This window comes from Fringilla coelebs (genome assembly GCF_963513975.1).
Source record: "Fringilla coelebs genome assembly, chromosome: Z".
Classification (NCBI taxonomy): domain Eukaryota; kingdom Metazoa; phylum Chordata; class Aves; order Passeriformes; family Fringillidae; genus Fringilla; species Fringilla coelebs.
Window position 1 is genome coordinate 62,307,071 of NC_140031.1, and position 21,511 is coordinate 62,328,581.

At 39.3% G+C, this 21,511-nt stretch overlaps 1 protein-coding gene across 1 annotated transcript in view; it reads right to left on the reverse strand.

The window, feature by feature from the left end:
- Positions 1-21,511, reverse strand: part of DGKQ (diacylglycerol kinase theta) — a gene marked incomplete at its 5' end in the record, with an annotated part of 87,061 nt that overhangs the window by 13,346 nt on the left and 52,204 nt on the right. Inside the window, 11 exons of the mRNA XM_084224731.1 lie at positions 1,725-1,825; positions 3,287-3,468; positions 4,052-4,200; positions 5,563-5,714; positions 13,364-13,479; positions 15,125-15,163; positions 15,997-16,147; positions 16,407-16,468; positions 17,633-17,687; positions 19,775-19,865; positions 20,669-20,892. Coding sequence (XP_084080857.1) covers positions 1,725-1,825; positions 3,287-3,468; positions 4,052-4,200; positions 5,563-5,714; positions 13,364-13,479; positions 15,125-15,163; positions 15,997-16,147; positions 16,407-16,468; positions 17,633-17,687; positions 19,775-19,865; positions 20,669-20,892 — 1,322 coding nt within the window. The remainder of the gene's footprint in view (positions 1-1,724; positions 1,826-3,286; positions 3,469-4,051; positions 4,201-5,562; positions 5,715-13,363; positions 13,480-15,124; positions 15,164-15,996; positions 16,148-16,406; positions 16,469-17,632; positions 17,688-19,774; positions 19,866-20,668; positions 20,893-21,511) is intronic.

The window sequence follows — 21,511 nt, forward strand, 5'->3', positions numbered from 1 at the left end:
GCATCTCTTTAACCAGGAAAGGCTTAGGGAGTTGGGCCTGTTCAGCCTCAAGAAGAGAGGGAACCTTATCAATGTCTCTAATTATCTGAAGGGACAGTGTCAAGAAGACAGAGCCAGGCAGCAAGCAAGGACAAGAGGCAATGAGCAGAAACTGATGCACAGAAGTTCAAACTGAACATGAGGAACAATTTCTTTACTGTGTGGGTAACTGAGCACTGGAACAGATTGTACAGAGAGGATGTGGAGTCTCCCTCACTGGAGATATTCAAGAAGCATCTGGAAGCAATCCTGTGCCAAGTGCTCTGGGATGACCCTGCTTGAGCAGGGTGGTTGGAGAAGATGACCACTGTAATCTCCTCCAACCTGACCCACTCTGTGATTCCGTGAATGAAGGCAGGTGCCCTGTCATTAAATTTTACACTGTGAAAAAAACTCATATAGTTTGGCACTCACCAATGCAAAGACCATCACTGTCACAATATACACTATTTTTATCTGCCCCGCAATGCAAGATCAGTGTTGAATTTCTGCAGGGATGTTATCACTGCACTTTGAGCTGCTAGTTAAAGGTAAGCAGTCCAGAGCATAAAAAGAGACTCTACTGAGGCCAGAGAGCACACAGCTTTTGGGACATTTATCGGTTTAAGGTCTTGCTTCAGAACAGCACTCGAGCCCCATTTTCACAGGCAGTTAAAGGCAAATATCATGTGTCAGCACTGTTAGCATGCACAAGCTTTTGGCTTCTGCAAAAATGTACCTCAATTCCTTATTTCATGTTTCCTTTTCAGAAGTATATAGCCCTTTAGATTTGGGGGAAAAAAAATAATTCTCTTCTTTCCCACAAGTTCTTCAAGTCACTCTGCAAAAATGATACCAAGACATTGTCCACTGCACTATGGATGCTGCGCACTGGGAAATGACTGAGATGAAGATGACAGGGATAAAAAGCACACAGGGCAATAGCAATCAAAGTATATCCCTTAAATGCAGTGGCAGTAAGAAGAGGATGCATATTTTGAAGTGCTGCAGCTTTGCAAACATGGAGTAGTATATTTTGAAGAAAAAATGAACATATCTTGTACATTATATTAGCTGCACAAGTCCATCTAGAAAAGTTTCACCTACTACAACAGACACTGCTGCACACAAACTTATTACCTGATTTTACCACCTGGGATGCTTTCAGTCAAGTGTATTGAAAATGCAAACCAGTGGCTAACAGCAACTTCTGTACCAGGAGCTACCTATACATTCTCACTTGAGATACAGAGTGTTTTTATCCTTAATACCAGCATGCAGGTGCTGCAACAGCACTAGGCAAAACAAGAAAAGGTACAGTAGAAGTTCTGAACACTTCTGAACGGTGCTTATTGCTCATGCATTGCCCTCACTCTTGCTAAAGGCTTTGAGCAAGAGATATTTCCACTATCTCAAATTTCACTAAACTCAACAATGGAGTTATTGGCAACTAAGAATACTGAATAACAATGACATGGCTTTTAAAAACTGCTTTGGTGCTCTCTCAGTAGAGGAAAAAAACCCCAAACCAACAAAACAAAGGAATTTTGTGTTTATGACTTCCGGGGTAGCTTAACTCCTCTTTGTCACAGCTCTGCCACAAGCAATATTAGCAGATACCTGTAGCATTTAAGATTATAATTTGTAAATTAAAAGTAATGCAATTCCACAGAACTGACCTTCATACCTAGTTTTCCCAAGATTACCTGCTATTAAATTTCCCTGGTTCTTCTTCTCTAGCATGATGAAAGTCCAAGCTCAACTCTGCATCAATGCCAAGACCACAGTAATTGTTCATCTGTACAATCTGACCAAAAGGAAAAAAAAAGGTGTAATTTCCTGCTTACATTTATAAATGAAAAATGAAGACGTTCCAAAGTTTTTCAACAAAAGCAAGCTTTGCAGATGATTCTTCCAAGTCACTTGCATCTTGACAGATTCTGGAAAACATTTTCCAGAAACATTGCACTAAAAATAAAGCTGCATGAACAACTGTTGACATGCTTAGTCATTATTTCCAAAGTATCAGAAACTTCAAAATTTAGTATTTTAATTAAAAGTAAAAAGCACAATAAGGCAGAAATAAAAACAAATGCAGAAATAAAACCAACTCAACCTCTCAAAGCAATTTTATGCAATAACTTCACAAGCTGCTGAACACTAATGCCATTTTTATTTTTGGCATCAGCCATGGATTTATATTACATCATTGGGAAGAAACTCTTACTTACTTTGGAAGGTGACCACATTACACCAGATGAATGAACCTACTCAGCTGCATTTTAATTAGCTCCCTATATGCCAACCTCAAGTTTCTACACATTTCAACCATTTCTTCCATTAAATCTTTCTTTGCATGCCAGTTCATTCCATAACTCTTTTATCCTGGGCCTTACTCTCCCATCCTTCACCTTTAACAAGCAGATGGGAAAAAAAGCCCCTGTCTCCACCAAGTGAAAAATAGCTGGAACCTGAGCATCTTAAATCCTCCAACTGACTCATAATGCCTAGGATTTTCCAGTGACCAGAGTAAAATCTTGGACAATTGCTACCATTGTTACAATTTCCTGCCTTTTTTTTTTTTTTTGGCAAGCCCCTTGTCCAATTTCTTCCTTTCATCTGAAAAGAGACAGAACTAGGATTCGCATAGACCACCAAAATCACCATCTACAATCTACAATCAACATTTTTATTTTCCAAAACAGAAACAAGTTGATATGAACCAAGTGAGAGGATTTTCACTCAAAAAATAAAAAAAGCAAATAATAGATGGCACATATACAGACGCACAATAGCAGTAAGATGATGGAAGGATTTACTTCCTGTATATGCTAGCAACTCCTGGTAACTTCTAAAACTGTGAAAGAAAAGATGAGAGTGCCTCTTGGGGAAGGGAGTGTTTTTTGGTTGACACTCCAGTTTTACAAGTGTTTTGGCATTTCTTCCAAAGCCTTCTCTTATTTGAGAAATATTTTTTTTTCCAGCTGAAACAAATAGGAATGCCATCGCCATATGAATCTTTTCATTAATCCTCTATCAGATGCTTTTTGCTAAACAGCTACAAAAGATGCTCTGCAGTCAACCAGCCCTGCCAGAACCGAAACACTAAGTACACATGTGTGCTGTATTCACTAGGCAACAGCCCAGTAAAGCCCAAGCACAAAGAAAGTGAGCAGTAAAAATTAAACTATGTTAACACCCATCCTCTTTGTGATTTTCACAAGAGCAACAGCTCCTAAGAATCACACCCAAATGGAGCCCAGCTCACCTTGGGAGGCTCAGGTTCCACAATGCCATTTTCTGCACCTTCAGCTGGCTCTTCTGCATCCAAAAGGATAGTCCAGCGATCCATAAGAACATCATCTGCCTCATCCACAGAAACCAAAATGGAGTACGGGTCCTCCCCACTGTAGCCAGCTCCCCAGCGCAAGACTCTCCCCAGGTCATTACCTGGGCAACAGTGAAGAACACCAAAATGTGACTGTGTTTCATAATCAGTGCATCAGCCCTGTTTTACAAATCACACTGCACTAAGGTGCTCCAATCAAGTCACAGAATTCATTTGTTTGGAAGGAAGAGTTAACTAGCACAGAAAAAAAAAAATATCTAAGCTGTGTTGTGCCTGCACATGTGCTTACCATTGCATACAGACACACTGGAGCATTTCCACAAAAAGTGGTAGAAGAACCTGTTGTGGAGTTGAGACTCTAGGAAGCAAATAAGTTTGCTGTCCTACAGCAATGGCTGATGCACCTGTGGTTGTCAGGAGGAGGATATTTTGCCCTCCCAACTCCTGCCCACGCACCCACACACATATCAACATTCCTGCTGCTTGTTTCTCCTGATGCTATTTTTCTGAAAGCACGACTGACATTTCCTTGAAAAGCTGATACTGTGATTTACTTTTCAGCACCAGCCAGAAACGAATCTTGTGGCATCTCAGCTATAAAACTGAGTCCTGTGTCCGACTGATAAAGATAAAACTTTCCAGAGGGCTTCTGCGCTCAGCTTCTGTTCTTGCTGTGATTCTCACCTGTTCCTAAAGGTAAGATGGCAACTGAGGGCTCTGAGCACACCAGCTTGTGCCTGATCTCCTCGAGGGCACCAAGGACCCAGCCAACGGTGCCGTCCCCTCCGCACACCAGCACTCGGAAGGAGGGGACTTTGGAGAACGTGTGAAACCTCCATTGTGAAGCAAAGCACAGGGGAAAAGAAAAGTTATAATGGAATATAGGAAATGCAAAGTCCCAATATGGTATTTAAAATAACACAGTATTATTGCATTTCTGCCCATGCCCCTTTACCGTCAGTTTCTGGATCAAATTCAACAAAGTGAATAGAAAATATGAAGTTGCAGAGAAAGATGATTTTAAAAAGAGTGAAAAACCATACTCCTCTAAGATTCTTCACAGACAGAACTAAATGGTTAATCACTTCCTTTTTCAAGGGCACAGAGACCTAACTAGTCATAATATCAATGTGAACATCTGTAACTCTCTAAATCCTAGAGGAGATGTTGATTATGGGTGGTGTTTTTGTACTTAGTCATAGGTATCACAGAACATTTTCTTCTTAATAGTACTGTTTTCCTGGTGATGCTTACCTTTTGTGGCTTTTCATCCTACAAAACAACATATCATGGAAAAGAATTGTTATTTCCCATTGCACAAGAAGCAATGAACAAGTGGGAGCATTTTGCCATAAAGCTACAGAAAGATTACAAAGCCAAAACAAAATGAGCTGGTTACTGGAGTTGCAGCTTGGAGTGCATTAAAAAGAAAACAGAATTATACAGTTCTGACAGAAAAATTAGTTTGTGTAGCTTGTTATCTTGTCTCCTATATAAGCTGCATTTTTCCCACAAAGCTTTTGTTCTGAAGATCTTGTAATGACAAATTTTTTATTAAAGTAGTAGTGAAGGAATGAAGAATAGGCTCCAGCCATCGCTTTCAGTTTTATAAAGCTGTAACAAAGTGGGGTTCATTAAATCAAGTCATCAGTTCCTGCCTTCCTACAAGCACATTATGTTCTGTTCCTTGTAGAAATGTTGCAGCTGTGATCAGGCAAACCCTGTTAATTCTGCAAATGTGGCCAAGTTTCAAGAGTCAAAATAGAAATTTTTTTTATACTTTGTCTGGTAGTTCCCATGAAACATCAGCAGAAATAAAAGCAAAAGTCCACCCTCAACAGGAAATGTTGCATCTCTCTTTCCATCTCCATTCAATTATAAAATCTATTTGTTTTCAATAATTATTAAACATGTGCTACTGTAAAGTGCAAAGGACTTTCCCAGGGCCAGACTCTGCTAGATTTGACAGAAGCATATACATCAGGAACTACTCTATTCTCTTTTCTTTAGATAATCCTAAAGTTTAAATATGTTCTCACAGTAAGAACAGTCAGAAGGAAAATGATCCACTGCCCTGATCTTCAGGCACAAAACAGAAGAAATTTAGAGCTTCAAAATAAGTGAATCTAGTCTACCCTTTTTAAAAATAACAAAACAATGTAAATTAAAACAAAAATTAAAACATGATGACTTACCCAGGAAGTGGGCCCCCATTGGTAAGTTCAAAGACTTGATGTGGGTTCAACAACTTTCTAAAACTGTACAGCAGATCCCGACCTTTTAGACCACCACTTTTTGGATTCACAAATACAAGAAGTGGGCAACAGTTCTGTGGTATCTTGGAAGCCTGAAAGAACACAAGAAAAAGGATAAGTTAATGCCATGAAAAGGCAGGAAAATTACTACTGCATCTCAGAAATATTACCTGATGCTTCCTTGATGCCTACTAAAAAAATCCAGATTCTATAAATAAAAAGATTCAATGTCCAGCCAATGGACAGGTTAGCTGCTGATCTTGCTTCCCTAGGAATTTAAGGCTCCTTAACCGACTCCAAGTACACAATTCAGTCCAACATTAGAAAAAAAGGCATTTTAAGTAGCCCTTCCTATGCATTTTCAGTAAACAGTCTGGTCAAAGAACAGTGTGAGGGACAAGAGTTCCGTACAATTAAAACAGTTTCCTTGAAAAGCAAGAACTTCTCCCCAAACCAATTGAAAAATCTTTAGTTTTGCGGTTGACTTAGAATGCATGTCATTTACAAGGACAAAGCATTTAAAAATGAAGATGTTTGGGGCAGACGGTGGTGTACTTCTCCCTATGAAATTAGAAGCTGAAAGCTTCTTTTAAAAATACGTAAGCTAAGCTTTTTCATCATGAGGATTTGCTCAGAAGTGCCAGTATCTTACAACTTATTGAAGCTGCTGCTGAGAGGACTCTCAAAGCCTCCAGAAAAACTGCAAAGGAAGCCACTGGACATGGCAGAGGTGTGATTTCCTGGGGCACTCTGCACAGTATCTGCAGCCTCACTGGAGGTCAAAACTTCCAGCCAACAGATGCACCTTGGGACTAGTGCTCACCTAGCCTGTCTGCCCACAAACAGTTCTGTAAAATGATCTGTAAGTAGTTCTAGAAAGATTAGAAATCACCAGCACACCTTTCGTCCATCCTGCCACAAGGCTGGGGTGCAGGTACATGCCAGAAAAGTCCATTGGACATTTCAACAACTGCACCTCTAAACAGAAAAGTTTGCCATGGTCCCTAAGTTGTGGTAATTGTTATTTACAAATTGGACAGCATTCAGGGAACAGCCATTTGTCACGCAGCTGACCGGATGGATTCAGGGAACAGAACAGCAGTGCTAAATATAAGTCAATTTAGACAAGAATGATTCAGGGGTCGGTGAGGCAGCAGCATGACTGCAGTGTGCAAGCATGTGGAGAGATACCAACAGCTCCAGACGGGAGGAGGCGGCACCCAGAGAGCCTTTCAGCTGCTGCCTGTGAGCAACCACCAGAGACCATGATCTGGGGTGAACAACAGAGAAACCAGGTCAAATTTATATTTGTGGGGATGAAAAATGGAGTCAGACATAGAGACACCCTACACCTGTGACCTGATTTAGGCACTTCACAAACAAATTATTGTTTGGGTCTTTACAGTACTTGAGAGATTTCTTCTAATTTTCTGTTCTTAGAAGAGCTGGGAGCTAATCCTCTGCAAGTCACACCCTGCCAGATGTGTCAAGATGCTGACAAACATATAAAAATCTTTCTCCTCTAATAGTGTCTGCATGAGAAATGCGCTCTGCCTTCCAGTGTGACTTGTCTCTTGATAAAGAGAAAACACATTGAGAAGAGGAACACTAAGCAGGTATAAAAGCTGGGGAAGCAGGCACACACTGACCCCTTCTTTACTCATCCTTCAAATTCTACAAGACATTCAGTTTGAAAACATATCTGTTTTCTTGAAAAATAAATGAGCCAAACAAGGGCTCTTTTGGAGGACAAACAGCCAAAAGAACATCAATGTTTTATTTTACTGGAAAGGTTCCACTGCAGACAAAACAAGCAGATTGATGATTAAGAGGCTGAAAGCTGTGCACACAGCTCTGGCCAAAGGAACCACCTTCACCTGCTAAACAAATGAAGTCAAAACACCTTTGGCCTCTACATTCATGCAATTACTCAAAGCATGTCCCCACACATTAACAAGGGTAATACATTCATTTCTGTTAAGCACACGGAAAGGATATCTGAAGGCGGCAAAGGAAGTCTATGGAACATAATGCATGTCACAAGGGATTCCTTGGGTATTAAGCCAACAGCTAAAGGAGACCAGTGGCTTTCGTGCCCATGAGCCATTCAAGCATTAATGGAAGAGTAAGCAGAGATCTGGTGTTTGCAGAAGCAAAGGCCATCTTCTTACTCTATCAGTTCCTGCACCATCATCTGCCATACCCCACTTAGAATAGCCCTTTGATAATCACAGAATCATCAGTCTTGGAAGACAACTTTAGGATCATCGAGTCCAACCACACACCCAGCACTGCCATTGTAACACCTAAACCACTCAACCACATCACCAGCACCAGATCCAAATGCCTCTTATACACCCGCAGGAATGGTGACCTCCCTGGGCAACCTTTTCCAATGCCTGACCACCCTGACAGTGATAATTTTTTTCTAATATCTAATCTGAATCTCCCATGTCTCAGATTGAGGCCATTTCCTCTTGTCCTCTCACTGCAGGCACGGCAGGAGAGACTGACCCCCCCTCACTACACCCTCCTTTCAGGGAGTTTTAGAGAGCAATGGGGTCAGCCCTGAGCCTCCTCTTCTGGAGATCAAACAACCCCAGCTAGTTCCTCAGCTAGTTCTCATAAGGCATGTTTTCTGGTTCTTTCGTGAGCCTTGCTCCCTTCTCTGGACACACCCCAGCACCTCAATGTCCTTTTTGAAGTGAGGGGCCCAGAACTGGACACAGAGCTCAAGGTGTGGCCTCACCAGTGCTGGGTACAGGGGGACAATCACTGCCCTGCTCCTGCTGGCCACACTCTTGCTGATACGGGCCAGGGTGCCCAGAAGGCCACCTGGGCGCACTCCTGACTCACGTTCAGCCAGATGTTGACCAGCATCCCCTTTTGTGCTGGGCTGCATTCCAGCCACTCTGCCCAGCCTGTAGTGTATGGGGTTAAATCCCACGAGTAACAGAAGGCAGAGCAGCTCTGAAAGGAAACATTATCTCCCTTGGGGTAACAGAGCACATTGTTCCCTTCCAGCACTCCTTGTCCATCTTTTACTCTGCCCTACCCTCTCTCCTGTCCACTTCCCGTTTCTTCCTCTTCAAAGCTTTTTAAATACATAAATTTATCTCCAGCCATTTCAATTTTCTGAACAATACCAGCAACCTGAAACCTCAGGCTTGGCATAATGCCTGGAAACTTGTGGGGGGTTAAAAAAAGGGGGTTAACAGGACAATAAAAAGAAAAAAATACAAAGTTCTGCAGCTCAAAGTAACAAAAACTTTTTTGAAAAAGAGCAAAGAAACCAGCCCAGCTCTGGAGTCTAACAAATACCCTACTTGAAAGTAACAAGAACATTTGATTATCTTTTCTCCTGCAGGAAATCAGTTTCTAAAATTACTGGTTTGGGACATTTAGAAGTGACATGCTGAACACATGTTTTATATTTCTTGCGTTTAGAGGCACGTTCTAATGCACTGGGTTTAAAACCAAGTAACTGAAATAATTCGAAAGCAACATAAGGGAATCACAACTATTTCTGAGACATGGTACACTCTAAGGCATTCAAGAGCACAGCTGTGTTTTGTTAAGTTGTCTGAGATCTTACCCAAGTAACATAAATTCTTGCAAATATGTATTTACAGTTTCTATTGTAAACTGACAACTGTATTTCTTATCAAGTGTCAATACTGTACCTAAAAATCCCAAAACCAGTTAAATATATGCCCTGAATGTTACTAAGATTCACAAGCGGCTACAGCGAATGCCTGGAGCTAATAAAAAATCTTTATGTAGTGTAAAGTGAATAGCCCTACTACTCAAACCCACCTTTGTTAAGGTAACTTCCAATGTGAATTCCTAACTAAACCCATTTAGATACAGCTACTCAGAATAAAAAGATTTCGAGAAAGTGCTTGTCCTTACAGTGAACTTGCTTCCCATCACAACTCTTCATTAAGCTTAAAGGAGTAAGAAACACTGCTAAATCCCCAGATAAAGGCCAGCTTTTTAAATACATAAATTTATCTCCAGCCATTATCAGAAAACAATTATTTTTTGGTAAGTATTAAAAACTCTTGACTGTTTGTACAGTAGAGCAGAGAGCTGTGCTTTCTCAAGAGCACACTCATTATTACAATTACAGACAGCTACAAGGGTAGCACTCTAATCCTGCACAATTTTTAAAAAAGGCCCACTGGGGACAGAAGAGTGAGTTTGTTACTGGGCAGAAGAGAGTATGTGACTCACAGCCCGAGGACTCCCTTCCCCCTTCAGCCCTGGCTTCAGTGCTGTGCTCGAGGAGTGAAATCTGCAGAAGGGTTTTGTGTTGGCTGGCATTCAGGAAGGAATTTATTGCTCCTTTCTTACAGACAGCTGAAGGAGGCTGCGTGACTTCGACACTCTGACAGTCACTGTGAATTGCTTAATTTGTCAAGAGTAGCACAACACAGCTTTAAACTGGGGCAAGATGTTTATTATTCATGCTAATCCCCTTTCCATTGACTGTACTGTGTAATCACATCTCACAACAAAGCAGAACAAGGCGTTCTGTGCCACCAGCCCTACCAGTGTGACAGCCACAGCACATCTTCCTGGGCACATCTTCCTTCTACTGATCTCTGACAAGTAGAATTCAACATTTGAAAATGGCTGCCAGCAGCATCTTCCATGTGCAAGGACTCACAGTGCCCCAAGCACAAAATTTCTCCACCCTGGCCAGAAAGGACTCATTATATGATGAGAAATTATGTGCAAGGTGTCACAACACTGCTGGAGCAGCAGCTGGGTCAACCCCCAAGCCTTTTCTTTATTTTTTGGCATATTGCAGAAATGGAAGAATCACAGAATAATAAGAGTTGGGAAAAGACCTGTAACATCATCAATTCCAACTTTTGACTGAATACCACTTGTTGACTAGACCACAGCACTAAGTGCCACGTCCAGTCACTTCCTGAACACCTCCAGGGATTGGTGACCCCACTGCTTCCCGGGGCATCCATTCCACTCCTTGAAAACCCTTCCAGCAAAGGGTGAAAAAGTTGACAACCCTTTCAGAAGGGTGAAAAGCAACACTCATATTTTGGCAAAAATGCTCATTTAACTACGAAGCTTTTAAGATGTAAATATTTGTGCCAGGATTTGGTAGAATGAATGAAATGGAAAATTTAATCTATTTGAAAACCTTCTACTTATTTTCCTGCTACTCTTAACAAATCTAAATGCAGTGTATCAGAGGGCACTCTACTAGCAAAAGGCATTCATGATAAAGCCACAAAAACCTGTGGTGATTTTGGCCTCATACAACTGTCTGCTGACTTCCTTGCCTGCCTGTTCTACAAAACAAATTCTGTTAAATTAGTTCTGAATTGAAAGATTTAGTCGTGCAATGTCTTTCACCTTGAATTGATACCAAAGAGTGAAACCAAACTGTCCCCGCAGTTCCTTACACACAGCAGCTTTATAATATACTGCACTTTTTTTTCATCATCCAGTGAAGAGAGTATTTTCATTTATTTGTATATTGTGAAATGAAAAAGTGTTTGATTAAATTCCTAAAGGCCTGAAACAGCACATCTGAAAACACTAACTGCTTGACTTTTCTAATCATGCAAACTGATTCTGCGCTCAGACTTCTCAGTAATGGGAATAAGAGGTGAATTGCTTTGGGTAGACCTGAGCATGCCAGACTAGAACCATGCCTCCTCCTTAGACAGGATGTCAGACTCCGAGTAATCAAATTTCACCTCAGAAAAATAAGATTAGCAACCTGCTAACCACCAATACTTCTGTGCTTTTTAAGAAGAGATATTTTGGTTTGCTGGTTTTTTGTTGGTTGGGTTTTTCTTTAATTTAACTGGCAATTTGGAAAAATCATTAGCCCTTCATTCCCAATTTCTTTTTATTTCACTCACAAAAGAAATGTCAAACATGGTGTAAATTTAGTATTGTGTCAGTTTCTGTGTATTTCCTGGTACTGTATTTGAATCAACACACATATAAACAAAGACTAATATTAGCATAGGCCAAAAAGATAGTCTGGGCCGGGAAGTACTGCAGAAGATCATCTAGTTCAACTGCTACCCGAAGTAAAGATGGTGATCAACCATTAGTCTGCCTGGGTAATTAGTGAATGGCATAAGCTGGGTGGACAGTCATACAGAAAACAACACTTGAAGTATCATTTAAATTAACTCTTAGCTCCTTTCAGTGAGATGACCAAATATAAACAACACATGCTGAAATGGAAACACAATGTTTGTGCTGGTGTACAGCCCCTCTCTCCTGCTTACGTATTAGAAATTAATCCATTGCAGTCCCCTGAACTGGAGTTTCTAAAAAGTATCTTTCACCAGATAAGAGATGGCAATGTCCACGTTTTCCTGGCATCAAGAAGTTCTCTTCAAACATATCCAGTGTCAGAAAAACAGACATATATAATCATCAGAGTGGAGTATGTTCAACTTCACACCGCAGACAACAAATATAGGCTCATAATGCATTTGCCTAAAATACACCTAAATTTATATCCAAAAATTAATTAACTAATTAATATCCAAACATTAATTAATCATTTAATATCCAAAAATTCATCCCGCTTTCTGTTTCTCACAACAGGCACTCTGAAACCTGATTTGGACAAGGGGGCCTTGATTTCTAAGGATTTCACAAAATATAATTCCTACACATGTATAAGAACAAGGCTCTCAGTTTTTTAGGAGGGGCTGTAAGTTTTGATTTTGCCAGTTGCATGTGAGCACTACCACTAGTATCTACTCATATAAACACTACAATTTTGCCTTCAGAAAGTCTTGACAAGTATAAGACTCATTTCTGAACAGTGAAAGCAGGTATGTGAGTAAGCAACTTTGGCCATTGAACTTGAAACCCTCCTTTATAAAGTTGTTTCATAATTCCCACTAAAAATGTAATTTTTTTGGCCTTCTGTGACATTCCAAGAAGTCAAACCAGGATTCAAACATTGCTTGCCATAATGCAGTTCCAGAAAGATAGTAATTGCAAGATACTTTCTGCTGAGGTGTTGTGTAACTACGGCAACACGCTCTTTTGGACAGAACCTACATAATCCTAGTTAAAAATATCACTTCACTCAGTTAATCATTTTCCTCTTCTCACATTGACTCACTTTATTAACATGAAACCTATTATTAAACAAACTGATTCACATGAAAGTGATTAGTAACAACAAGAATAAATCAGAATCAGGCCTGAATTTGTGAAAGAACTCTCGCACTAAGTCTTTCAGAAGACTATGTTCTTCTGAGATCCTCAAGGAGTAAACAAGGTCAAACTGCCTCTGCTACAAATGGGGGTAATGAAGATAATATCACTGTGAAAATAAGCAGAAGTGTTTTACCTCATGGTTAATGAGGAAACACATTTAGCTTAGTTTTGTAAGCATTTTAAGACATACCAGCTGAAACTGAAACACCACTTAATGTTTTGAAAATTGAAAGAAACAAAGAGAAAAAAACATTTTCCTCCTCTTTATAGTTGTCCTGTTAGGCAGCTGTAGATTGACAATTGAACAATAAAAGGACAAATTACGTAACTCACTGAATATATCATATACATGAAGTACAAGCTCTGAAGTTGGTTGGTTTTTTTTGTCATGCTACTTATAGTATGGCCTATTTGAGTAAAACATATTTTCATTTATTTCTAGCAGAAAGAGTTTTAAGGCAGTAATTTTTTTCTTTTAAAGACATTTTTTACATTCAAACCTGTCTCTTACCATAACTGCAGGAATCACCACAGCATTCAGGGGCTTGTCATTGACAACAGTATCTTTAACTAGCATATATATTCTTTCAGCTTCAGAAAAACATGAAATTTGGAGTACAACAGCACCTGTAAAGAGGCATCAGAACTACTTTTTATATTTTCTATTATTATTATTAGAAAATAGGTCTCATATTACAGCAAAAGTTTACTCAGTTTACTGAGGATATTATTCAGCAAAACTTATTCTGCAGTCATTTGTTATCAGTTGAATTGTGTTATGTTTTTAAACTTTCCTCCCTGCCCTCAGATTTTCGTAAAAGCAAAGCAACTTGAAGACCAGAACTGCAGCACAGAACTAATGCATATTTAAAGATTTCTTTGAGCTTCAGGAGGAGGGCCTATTTGCATACTCTTTATCATTAACATTTTGTTCTCATCATGTACAAGTGACAGAGGCATCAGGTTTCATTTTGCATCCAATTATTAAAAATCCATTAGTTCTGTTCATTAACAATATCTGAATAAGAATTACTGCAAGCAAATATTTGGGCTGATAATCAAGTTTACATCTTTATGTTGGCTTAGGTTCTGAAAGGAGAATTTGGGGAAGAAGGGAAGACAAAAGAGAAAAGACAAAAAAAATACTGACAAGCTGGTGTAAAGTAAGATATTTAGTGAGGAGGAAAACAGGGCAGGACAAAAATGTAAAATGGACAGTACATGAGATGTAGGCTGGTAACATAACCTGGCTGTGACAAAAAGGGAGGGTTAGGAAGTTTTGAGACCCACAAAAATACAAACATAAGAAGAAAGTGGCAATAAAAATCACAGAAAAGCAGAAACATCTAAAAAGCACATGCATGTAAATTTGGTTTAATGACGCTGTGACATGGGACGAGTATCAAAAAACAAACTATTGGCAACTGACAAATAAGGAAAGGAGAAGGTACATCTGAAAGCTTTACAGTTTTTCCTATGCAAAGATCAAAATCAATCCGTATCAATTAGTCATGTGGAGACAGCAAATAACCCAAAGGAAGCACACATCAGTCTTCAAAGCCATGCTCTAGAAAGACCCTTTTAGCAGACATGGCGAAGTTAAGCCTTCCAAAGGAAGTGAAACATCTCAACTATAGACACCTAAACATTCAGAAGAGAAAATTCCACACTTCAAACTTTTACCAAATGCAGATCTCCACCTGACCACTGCACTAAAGCTGCCCAGAGCCCCTGCTGCTCCAGCTGTCAGAAGCCTCATGGATTCTCTGACCTTGTTGAAATAAAATTCATACAGCAAAAGCAAAGAAACAGCTTAAAGGATGAATGCATTTATTTTCTTCAACTTCCAGCCATTGAACTCTAGCTCTTAACACTGCTAGGAAACAGTGACTGTGAAACAGTCCCACTGAGTCCAAAAGCAGCACCAAATATCAGTATTTTTAAAGTCAGAAAGACTAAAAATCCTTCACTTGAATGATTTTTAACAGTTCTGTGGTGTTAGATTATTCAGTTGAAGTGCAACTTCAAAACTCATTTTTATGATGAAAAATTACTGCCTTCTGGTACACAAGGCATGCCGCCAACCTTTTAACTTTTTTAAATTAGGTAACACTAATCCATTGCTCTTCATAAATACAATATGTTGCATTTTACCTGAAGGGATTTTTGCTTATGCAGTAAGACTAACATACTCTGAGCTTCCACCCTCTAATATTAGACTGCAGTTTTGAACACAGACATTGTTTGCAAGACTAAAAATTTTAATGCTTACCTTGTGCTTGATAAACATGACTCACAGATACTACATTTGCTGCAAAGGGTAAAAATATAAACACATAAAACCTTGGGTACATTCAGAATAAATATTTGAAGTATTTTAAAAAGTTACATAAATACAATATAAATAAATATTAAAAGTTATACAAATACAGGGAGAACCTCCAGCTAACACTTTTCCTCTCATGTTTACTTTGCAAGCAAGAACAGCTAAACTGATTTTCATAAAAGGTGACTAAGAATTCTTTCTGGCATTTCAAGTTTAATTCCTCTTGAAGCAACATAAAAGACTGGGAAAAATGCTTTGTTTCCTGCAACAAAAAGCACGACACATTCCTGACACTGTTTATAGAAAGTATTCGTTGAAGGAGTATTATTATGAAAATTCAATTACACTACTTTGAAAAAGGAAAACAAATTTTCCCTGAGTGTTTGTCCATATGTGTGTGCACACTGCTCATACTTCTCCATGATGGGGCACAGAGCTCATGACTGACATGGAGAACAGCCCACACAAAAAGTGTAAGAGGTTAAAAAAGGCAAGAGATATTCTGCACATGTAAAATTTTTCTAAAAAATTAAGCCTTTTCACACAAACATACCAAAAAAAAAGATGTAGTCACTTCTAACTAGAGTAATGTAATAGTTATTCTGTAAATAATAAGCTGTCACATCTCTCCTGCATGTTAAAATTACTAAAAATTTTAACATTCTGTGCGCATGTTAAAATTATTAAAAAAGCTCACATGAGAGTAAAAGGCAGACTGATTTTTTTAAATCAGGACAGAAAATGTTAGAATTATACTGATGCTACTAAATTTTGTTCTGTACAAGTTAATGTATCTGAAAATGTACTTGTTTACTTACTTTTGATAGCTAATTCTTCCTTGAGAATATTTGTGTATTCTTCAGGGGAAAGCTGAGGTGGAAGGCCACCAACAAATAAATTTACTTGTACAATGGATTTACTGTTTTCCACAATGTAAAATCTTGTTTGATTCATCTGACGTATTGAAGTCTACCAAAATAAAGGAAAATAAATGATGACATTTGGCAAAAAGATATTGTGAGGCAAAATCCAAAATAGTTCTGCACTTAGCAATCATGTCCTCTATGCCTAGAGAATATCAGAAACAGAAATAAACTTCAGTTCAAGCACTTCGCTTCGCTACCCTTGAGCCTGCTGAGGGGGTAACCAATGACTCACTTTTTCTGTAAGAAAGGAAACTTCGTACTCACTAAAAAACAAAAAAAAAAAAATCATTTTTCAGATTTACCTTTCTTATGTCTTTGAGTCTGTTAAGAATCAGTTCCTGATTGTCCAAGACCATGCGCTGAACTGGAGGGGGCAAGAACATTCATCATGTTAGAAAGCATGTAAATTATTACCAGGCTCAATTACACAAAACAAAAAGAAGAACAATTAGGGGAAAGTACAGCTCTGCATACAACGAACTTTCTCATAAAGGACCAGGCAGACATGAGCTACATCTTATCCAACAATAAAAACACATAGGTGCTTGGAACAGTCTGATTTTTTCCACAGTTCCTAAATACAACCCTCCTTTAAAAAAGGGCAGAAACAGCCTGAACCCCTCAAAAGACTAGCAGTACTTTGGTAATAATCTAACAGTTTGACAGAAGACTTTCAAACTGTATTTCCTAACAAGTACCAAAAAACCAAACTTCTCTGTTTTATCAAAATATTAAAACAATTGTTTTAATCAATGATTAAAACACTTCTAACAACTTCCAGTGAATGTAAGGTTGCAAATGATGCTTTAAAACAGAGCACCAGAAACCAACCAAGGTTATGACACTCACAAAGCTACAATAACCTTATGAAACAACTTCCCAATAATGCTTGCAAATAAAGCAAAGCATTGAGACAGTATTTAAACTACCAAGATATTTATTCAGCTGTGGTCAGAGCATTAGACTACTTCAAGGTCTTTATTTCTCCATGCAACCTTACAAATACTGAAGCACAAAGGGATGTCAACTTGGAGAACACCAGCCCAGCTCCTGCAGAATCACAAAACACTTGAGCAATGCTAGAATTGCAGATTTTTGCACTTCCTAACACACAAACATATTTCTTGGACTGTCTTAGGACTCAAACTTACTCTTCTTCAGGGGCTGTGTCAGGAGGAAAGAATATGGAGGAAAGAAGTAATTTCAACTTTAGAATTAATCTTTAATAAATAACTGCAATTAAGAAAATTATGTCAGTTAAACATAACTCCCCAAAACAGGGCAAAAGTGTCAATACCCACCAAAAACCACAAATGAGTTTTTATGTAATAATGAAGGGGAACCTTATTCCCACAGGACAGATAGGACTGAAAAGAATCAGCATAATTTCTGATTAAGTATTTCAACATCACCATGAAGTTAATTCTCATTTGTGTTTTTTATTGTAGAAAATGAACTGTGACTGTTAGAATGGGTGAAAAAGCCCAGAGAGATCAGATGTATCTTTGGCCAATGCTCCTTCACTTACCTTGCTTACTGCCCATAAGCACTTCCACCAATTTGAAATTCTGGAGGCACTCCCTCTGCCAAAAGATACAGCATGTAAATGCAGCTTCTGACCAACATAATTTTGTAAAATGTTACATTATTGTGTGTTATATCCTGTCCATAGTGTATAACAAAGCACAGAAAATTAAACATTTAAAAAAAAATTAAATATTTTTAAATCAACCATGATGTTCTTCCTCCAACCAGTTCCTTCCAAGACAGGAATAATCTTTATTTTACACACTCATGGCATCATGCTCCCACACTCCCACATTCTCACAGCCACATTGTGAAGGGACCCCTGTACAGCACAGTTAATCCCATTCCTGCTTCAGCGATGAGCAGCTAGCTCATCTGGAGTATTTCCTGAGTGTCCTTCCACAGGAAGCATGCAGGACTGGGAATGAGCCTGCTCTTGGAGAAGATTGCCCAGGAGCCAGCTTGGCAAAAGCAGGCTGACCATTTCCCACCTCCTGGGACACTCCAGGCACTGATGGAACAAAAGTTCTTCAAGCTATTGCTAGAGACCACTCAAGTCTCTTGCAGCTGGACCAGAAGAGCTGGCACAGAGAAGAGCTGTACCATTTACAAAAATGACTGAAACCCTGCAAACAGGATATTCAGGATTAAAGGACATTCAGGAGGAAGGGTTTTAAATTTTGGCCTTGAGACTCAAGAGACAAATGATCTTGCTTTACGTGTCATGAATGGGGGTGTTAAGAGCCTCAGCTCCCTACATGTGCTTTGCCTGATACTTGCTGAAAGCAACTTGGAGCACAGGCAAATTCTGGATATTAAAAAGAGATTTCCTGTATGCCCATGTTTATACAGAGAAACAAGTAGAGCACTTAAAAATTACCACTACTGGAGAAATTGCAATTGAGCCAAAGAATTAAGTCATTTACAGCCTATATCTAGCTGTCCAAAGAGGTGTGAAGATCTTTTCCCTAAGGAATTTCCAACTATACTGTTTGACAGTTGCTTTTTTCAGATAAGACAAAACTTTGGACATGGTTGTTCCTATTTTTGTTAAATGGTCCAAAGCACTTGAGGAAACAGACTGACAACAAATCCTGGAAGTATCCTGTAGCCAAAACAAGCTGCATGCTTTACACAGCTGGATACACCTAGACAGACCTATGATTATCACCAACTGCAGTGAGCTAGTCACAAGCATGTTCTTATGCACCCAGTAAATAACCACAAAGGGCAGCAGTCACCCTCTGTGAGCATGGCTGTGCCCTGGAGCAGTGGAACCGTGCTGATTTGCTGCTGTGCTCACAAGCTGACTAAATGTGCACACTACAGCTTTGTGTCTCCACACTGGGGAGGCTGGGCCTGCCAATGGCTTGGCATGCTAGCCAAGCCTACCAACATGTTTCCTGAAAGTCATGCTGTTTTGGCATCAACCCTAAGAAGGACAGGCAGATTGAAAAGAGATTATCTTCCAATGAAAGCATGGGCATCTACAAGATTACAAGACGTATCTAGAATTTTCCAGGGACGTGGGAAGCAATCCAGACAGTAAAGAATGTGGAAGGACTCAACCTTGAGTCCTTCCTTGCATCCCTTGGGTGCTACAGAGGTGCTGCTTGCCACTGCAGGAAGAAAATTTATGCAGTGCTCTTTAATGCTTTTATAAATTGTCTGAATGAAGAAATCAAATGCACTGTGAGTTTCCTGATGATACTAAGCTAGGAGGAACTGCGGACACCCTCAAAAGTAGGGGACCCTTATGGGGAGATGTGGATGTGCTCGAGAGCTGGGCAATCACCAACCATATGAAATTTTCAACAAGAGCTACTGCCAGATTCTCAACCTGGGATGGGGTAACCCTGGTTAAAAATACAAGCTGGGGCATGAGAGCTGGAGAGCATCTCTGTGGAATAAGATGTCACAGACTGGGTCAATGGCAAGTTGAATATGAGTCAGCAGTGCCTACCTACCCTGAAGATTGTGTTCAGCTTTTAGCAGCATGCCAGTCACAAAAGATCATCTACCAAACGCTATCAACATTTACAATAACTGCAAATTAACGGACTGTAATTTTTCTGAAGAGAAAAATATATACTTTCAGGGTCACTCAGGTGGTGTACGGATGTGCTTAAGATCCCTCACTTACCTGCCTTCCAAGTAATGGGAGCACTTCTTTGATCACAGTCTGCACAGTGCTATCCTTATTTACTCGTAGAGAAACATATGCCATTCCCACCCTAAGGAGAAAAATACCTATTTTAGCATCTATCCTGTGTGTACCTTTCAAACATATTTGCATTAGTTGAAGAAAGTTGTTCACTGAAGCTCATGGCAGATGTGGTATCAGTGCCACAGACAAGAAAATACTTTCATCTCAGGGAACTGCTAATTACAATTGTAGCACTAAAGATTAGCTTCTTCCTAATCACAAAGATAACCTGCTAGTCTTTCATTAAACTTGTCAATGCAGCTGCAACAGAAAAATGAACACATGGTTAAATTTTATCCCACAAGTCTTCAGGAATTAGGACCCTTTTGTTTCCACTACTAAATATGCTTAAAGTTCATACCGTCTCAGTGGTAAATTGTATAGATGGGTTTTTTGGGTTAGTTTTTTTTTAAATATAATTTTTTTCTTCCTCATCTCACATGGGAAGTTGTACTGTAGTTCTTCTTACTTCACATTTCTTAAAAAAAATCCACTAGTTTTTCAAGTGATGTGTATGTCATCATTCGTGTATAAATGTAGTAAATGTAAAGTTGCATCTTTCTAACCAAACACATGAATATAGAACTGCACAAGTTGCACTGTATGTTCCCTGCATGCAATGAAACCCAAGGGTTTCCAGGACATGGAAATCAATGTTATGCACGCTATCCATTCAGAAAAATGAACACAAGAATCCTGAAATACAGAGAAAGAAACTGCACTCTCTGTTAGAGTTCTGCAGCTTCAATAACTACAGCAAACAGGGCTAGACTGCAGAGGCCAAACGTAGCCAAGCAGAATAACCTTATGATTAAGAAGGAAAATACTCACTTTAGCCAGGCAGGATAAATTCTGATCACTTCTTCATCCTTTGGTTTGGCTCTGATGATCCAAGCTTCAGGAACAGATTCTCGGAATACTGAGCCCAAATTGCTGTCTTCTGCAGCATCATTCCTGTTGATAACATCATCAGAGAGCAGCACCTGCTGTGTGAAGGTCTGAAGCTCATACTCCTGCTGGTCATCATTTATGTAGTACGCCCTCAAAGCAGCCTCCTAAAACACCGCAAGATAAATTAACATTTACTTGAAAAGACACCATTAATACCTATACAGCCATAGACATTATAATACCTGTTTTATGAAATGAACATTCAATGCATGTTCTAACCTCAGAAGAGTGTATACATAGTAATGGCAAAAAAAAAAAAAATCAAAACAAAAGTGAAGTTTTAAAACAAATTGCAATGAACAGGAAAAAAGAAAGCTTGAGATATCTATGTATTTGAACACAATCCACAGTATTTTTGGCAAGTAATAGTCATTTTAAGACCAAATGTAAAAATCCAGGTCCAATAAATCTACATTCATGCATGTAAAATTTAGTCCACAAGGAAAATGATAAATTACACTTGACTGAACACAGCTCTGCCTACTCAGTCTTCTTGCACTAAGGGATGCCAAAAATTAGTGAGCTTCTAAGCCACAAAGCTGCCCTGAACCCACACACCTGTGAAGAGGCAAAGGAAGAGCTGTCTTTGCAAGGTGCACACAGAAATTTTACATCCATAATGGGCCTGTGCCTGCAGCACCTCTGCTAACACAGATGCTGTGGTCTATACAGCTCACTTTTAAGAACTTGTATTCCTTTTCTCTGGTATTAAAAGTGCCAGCC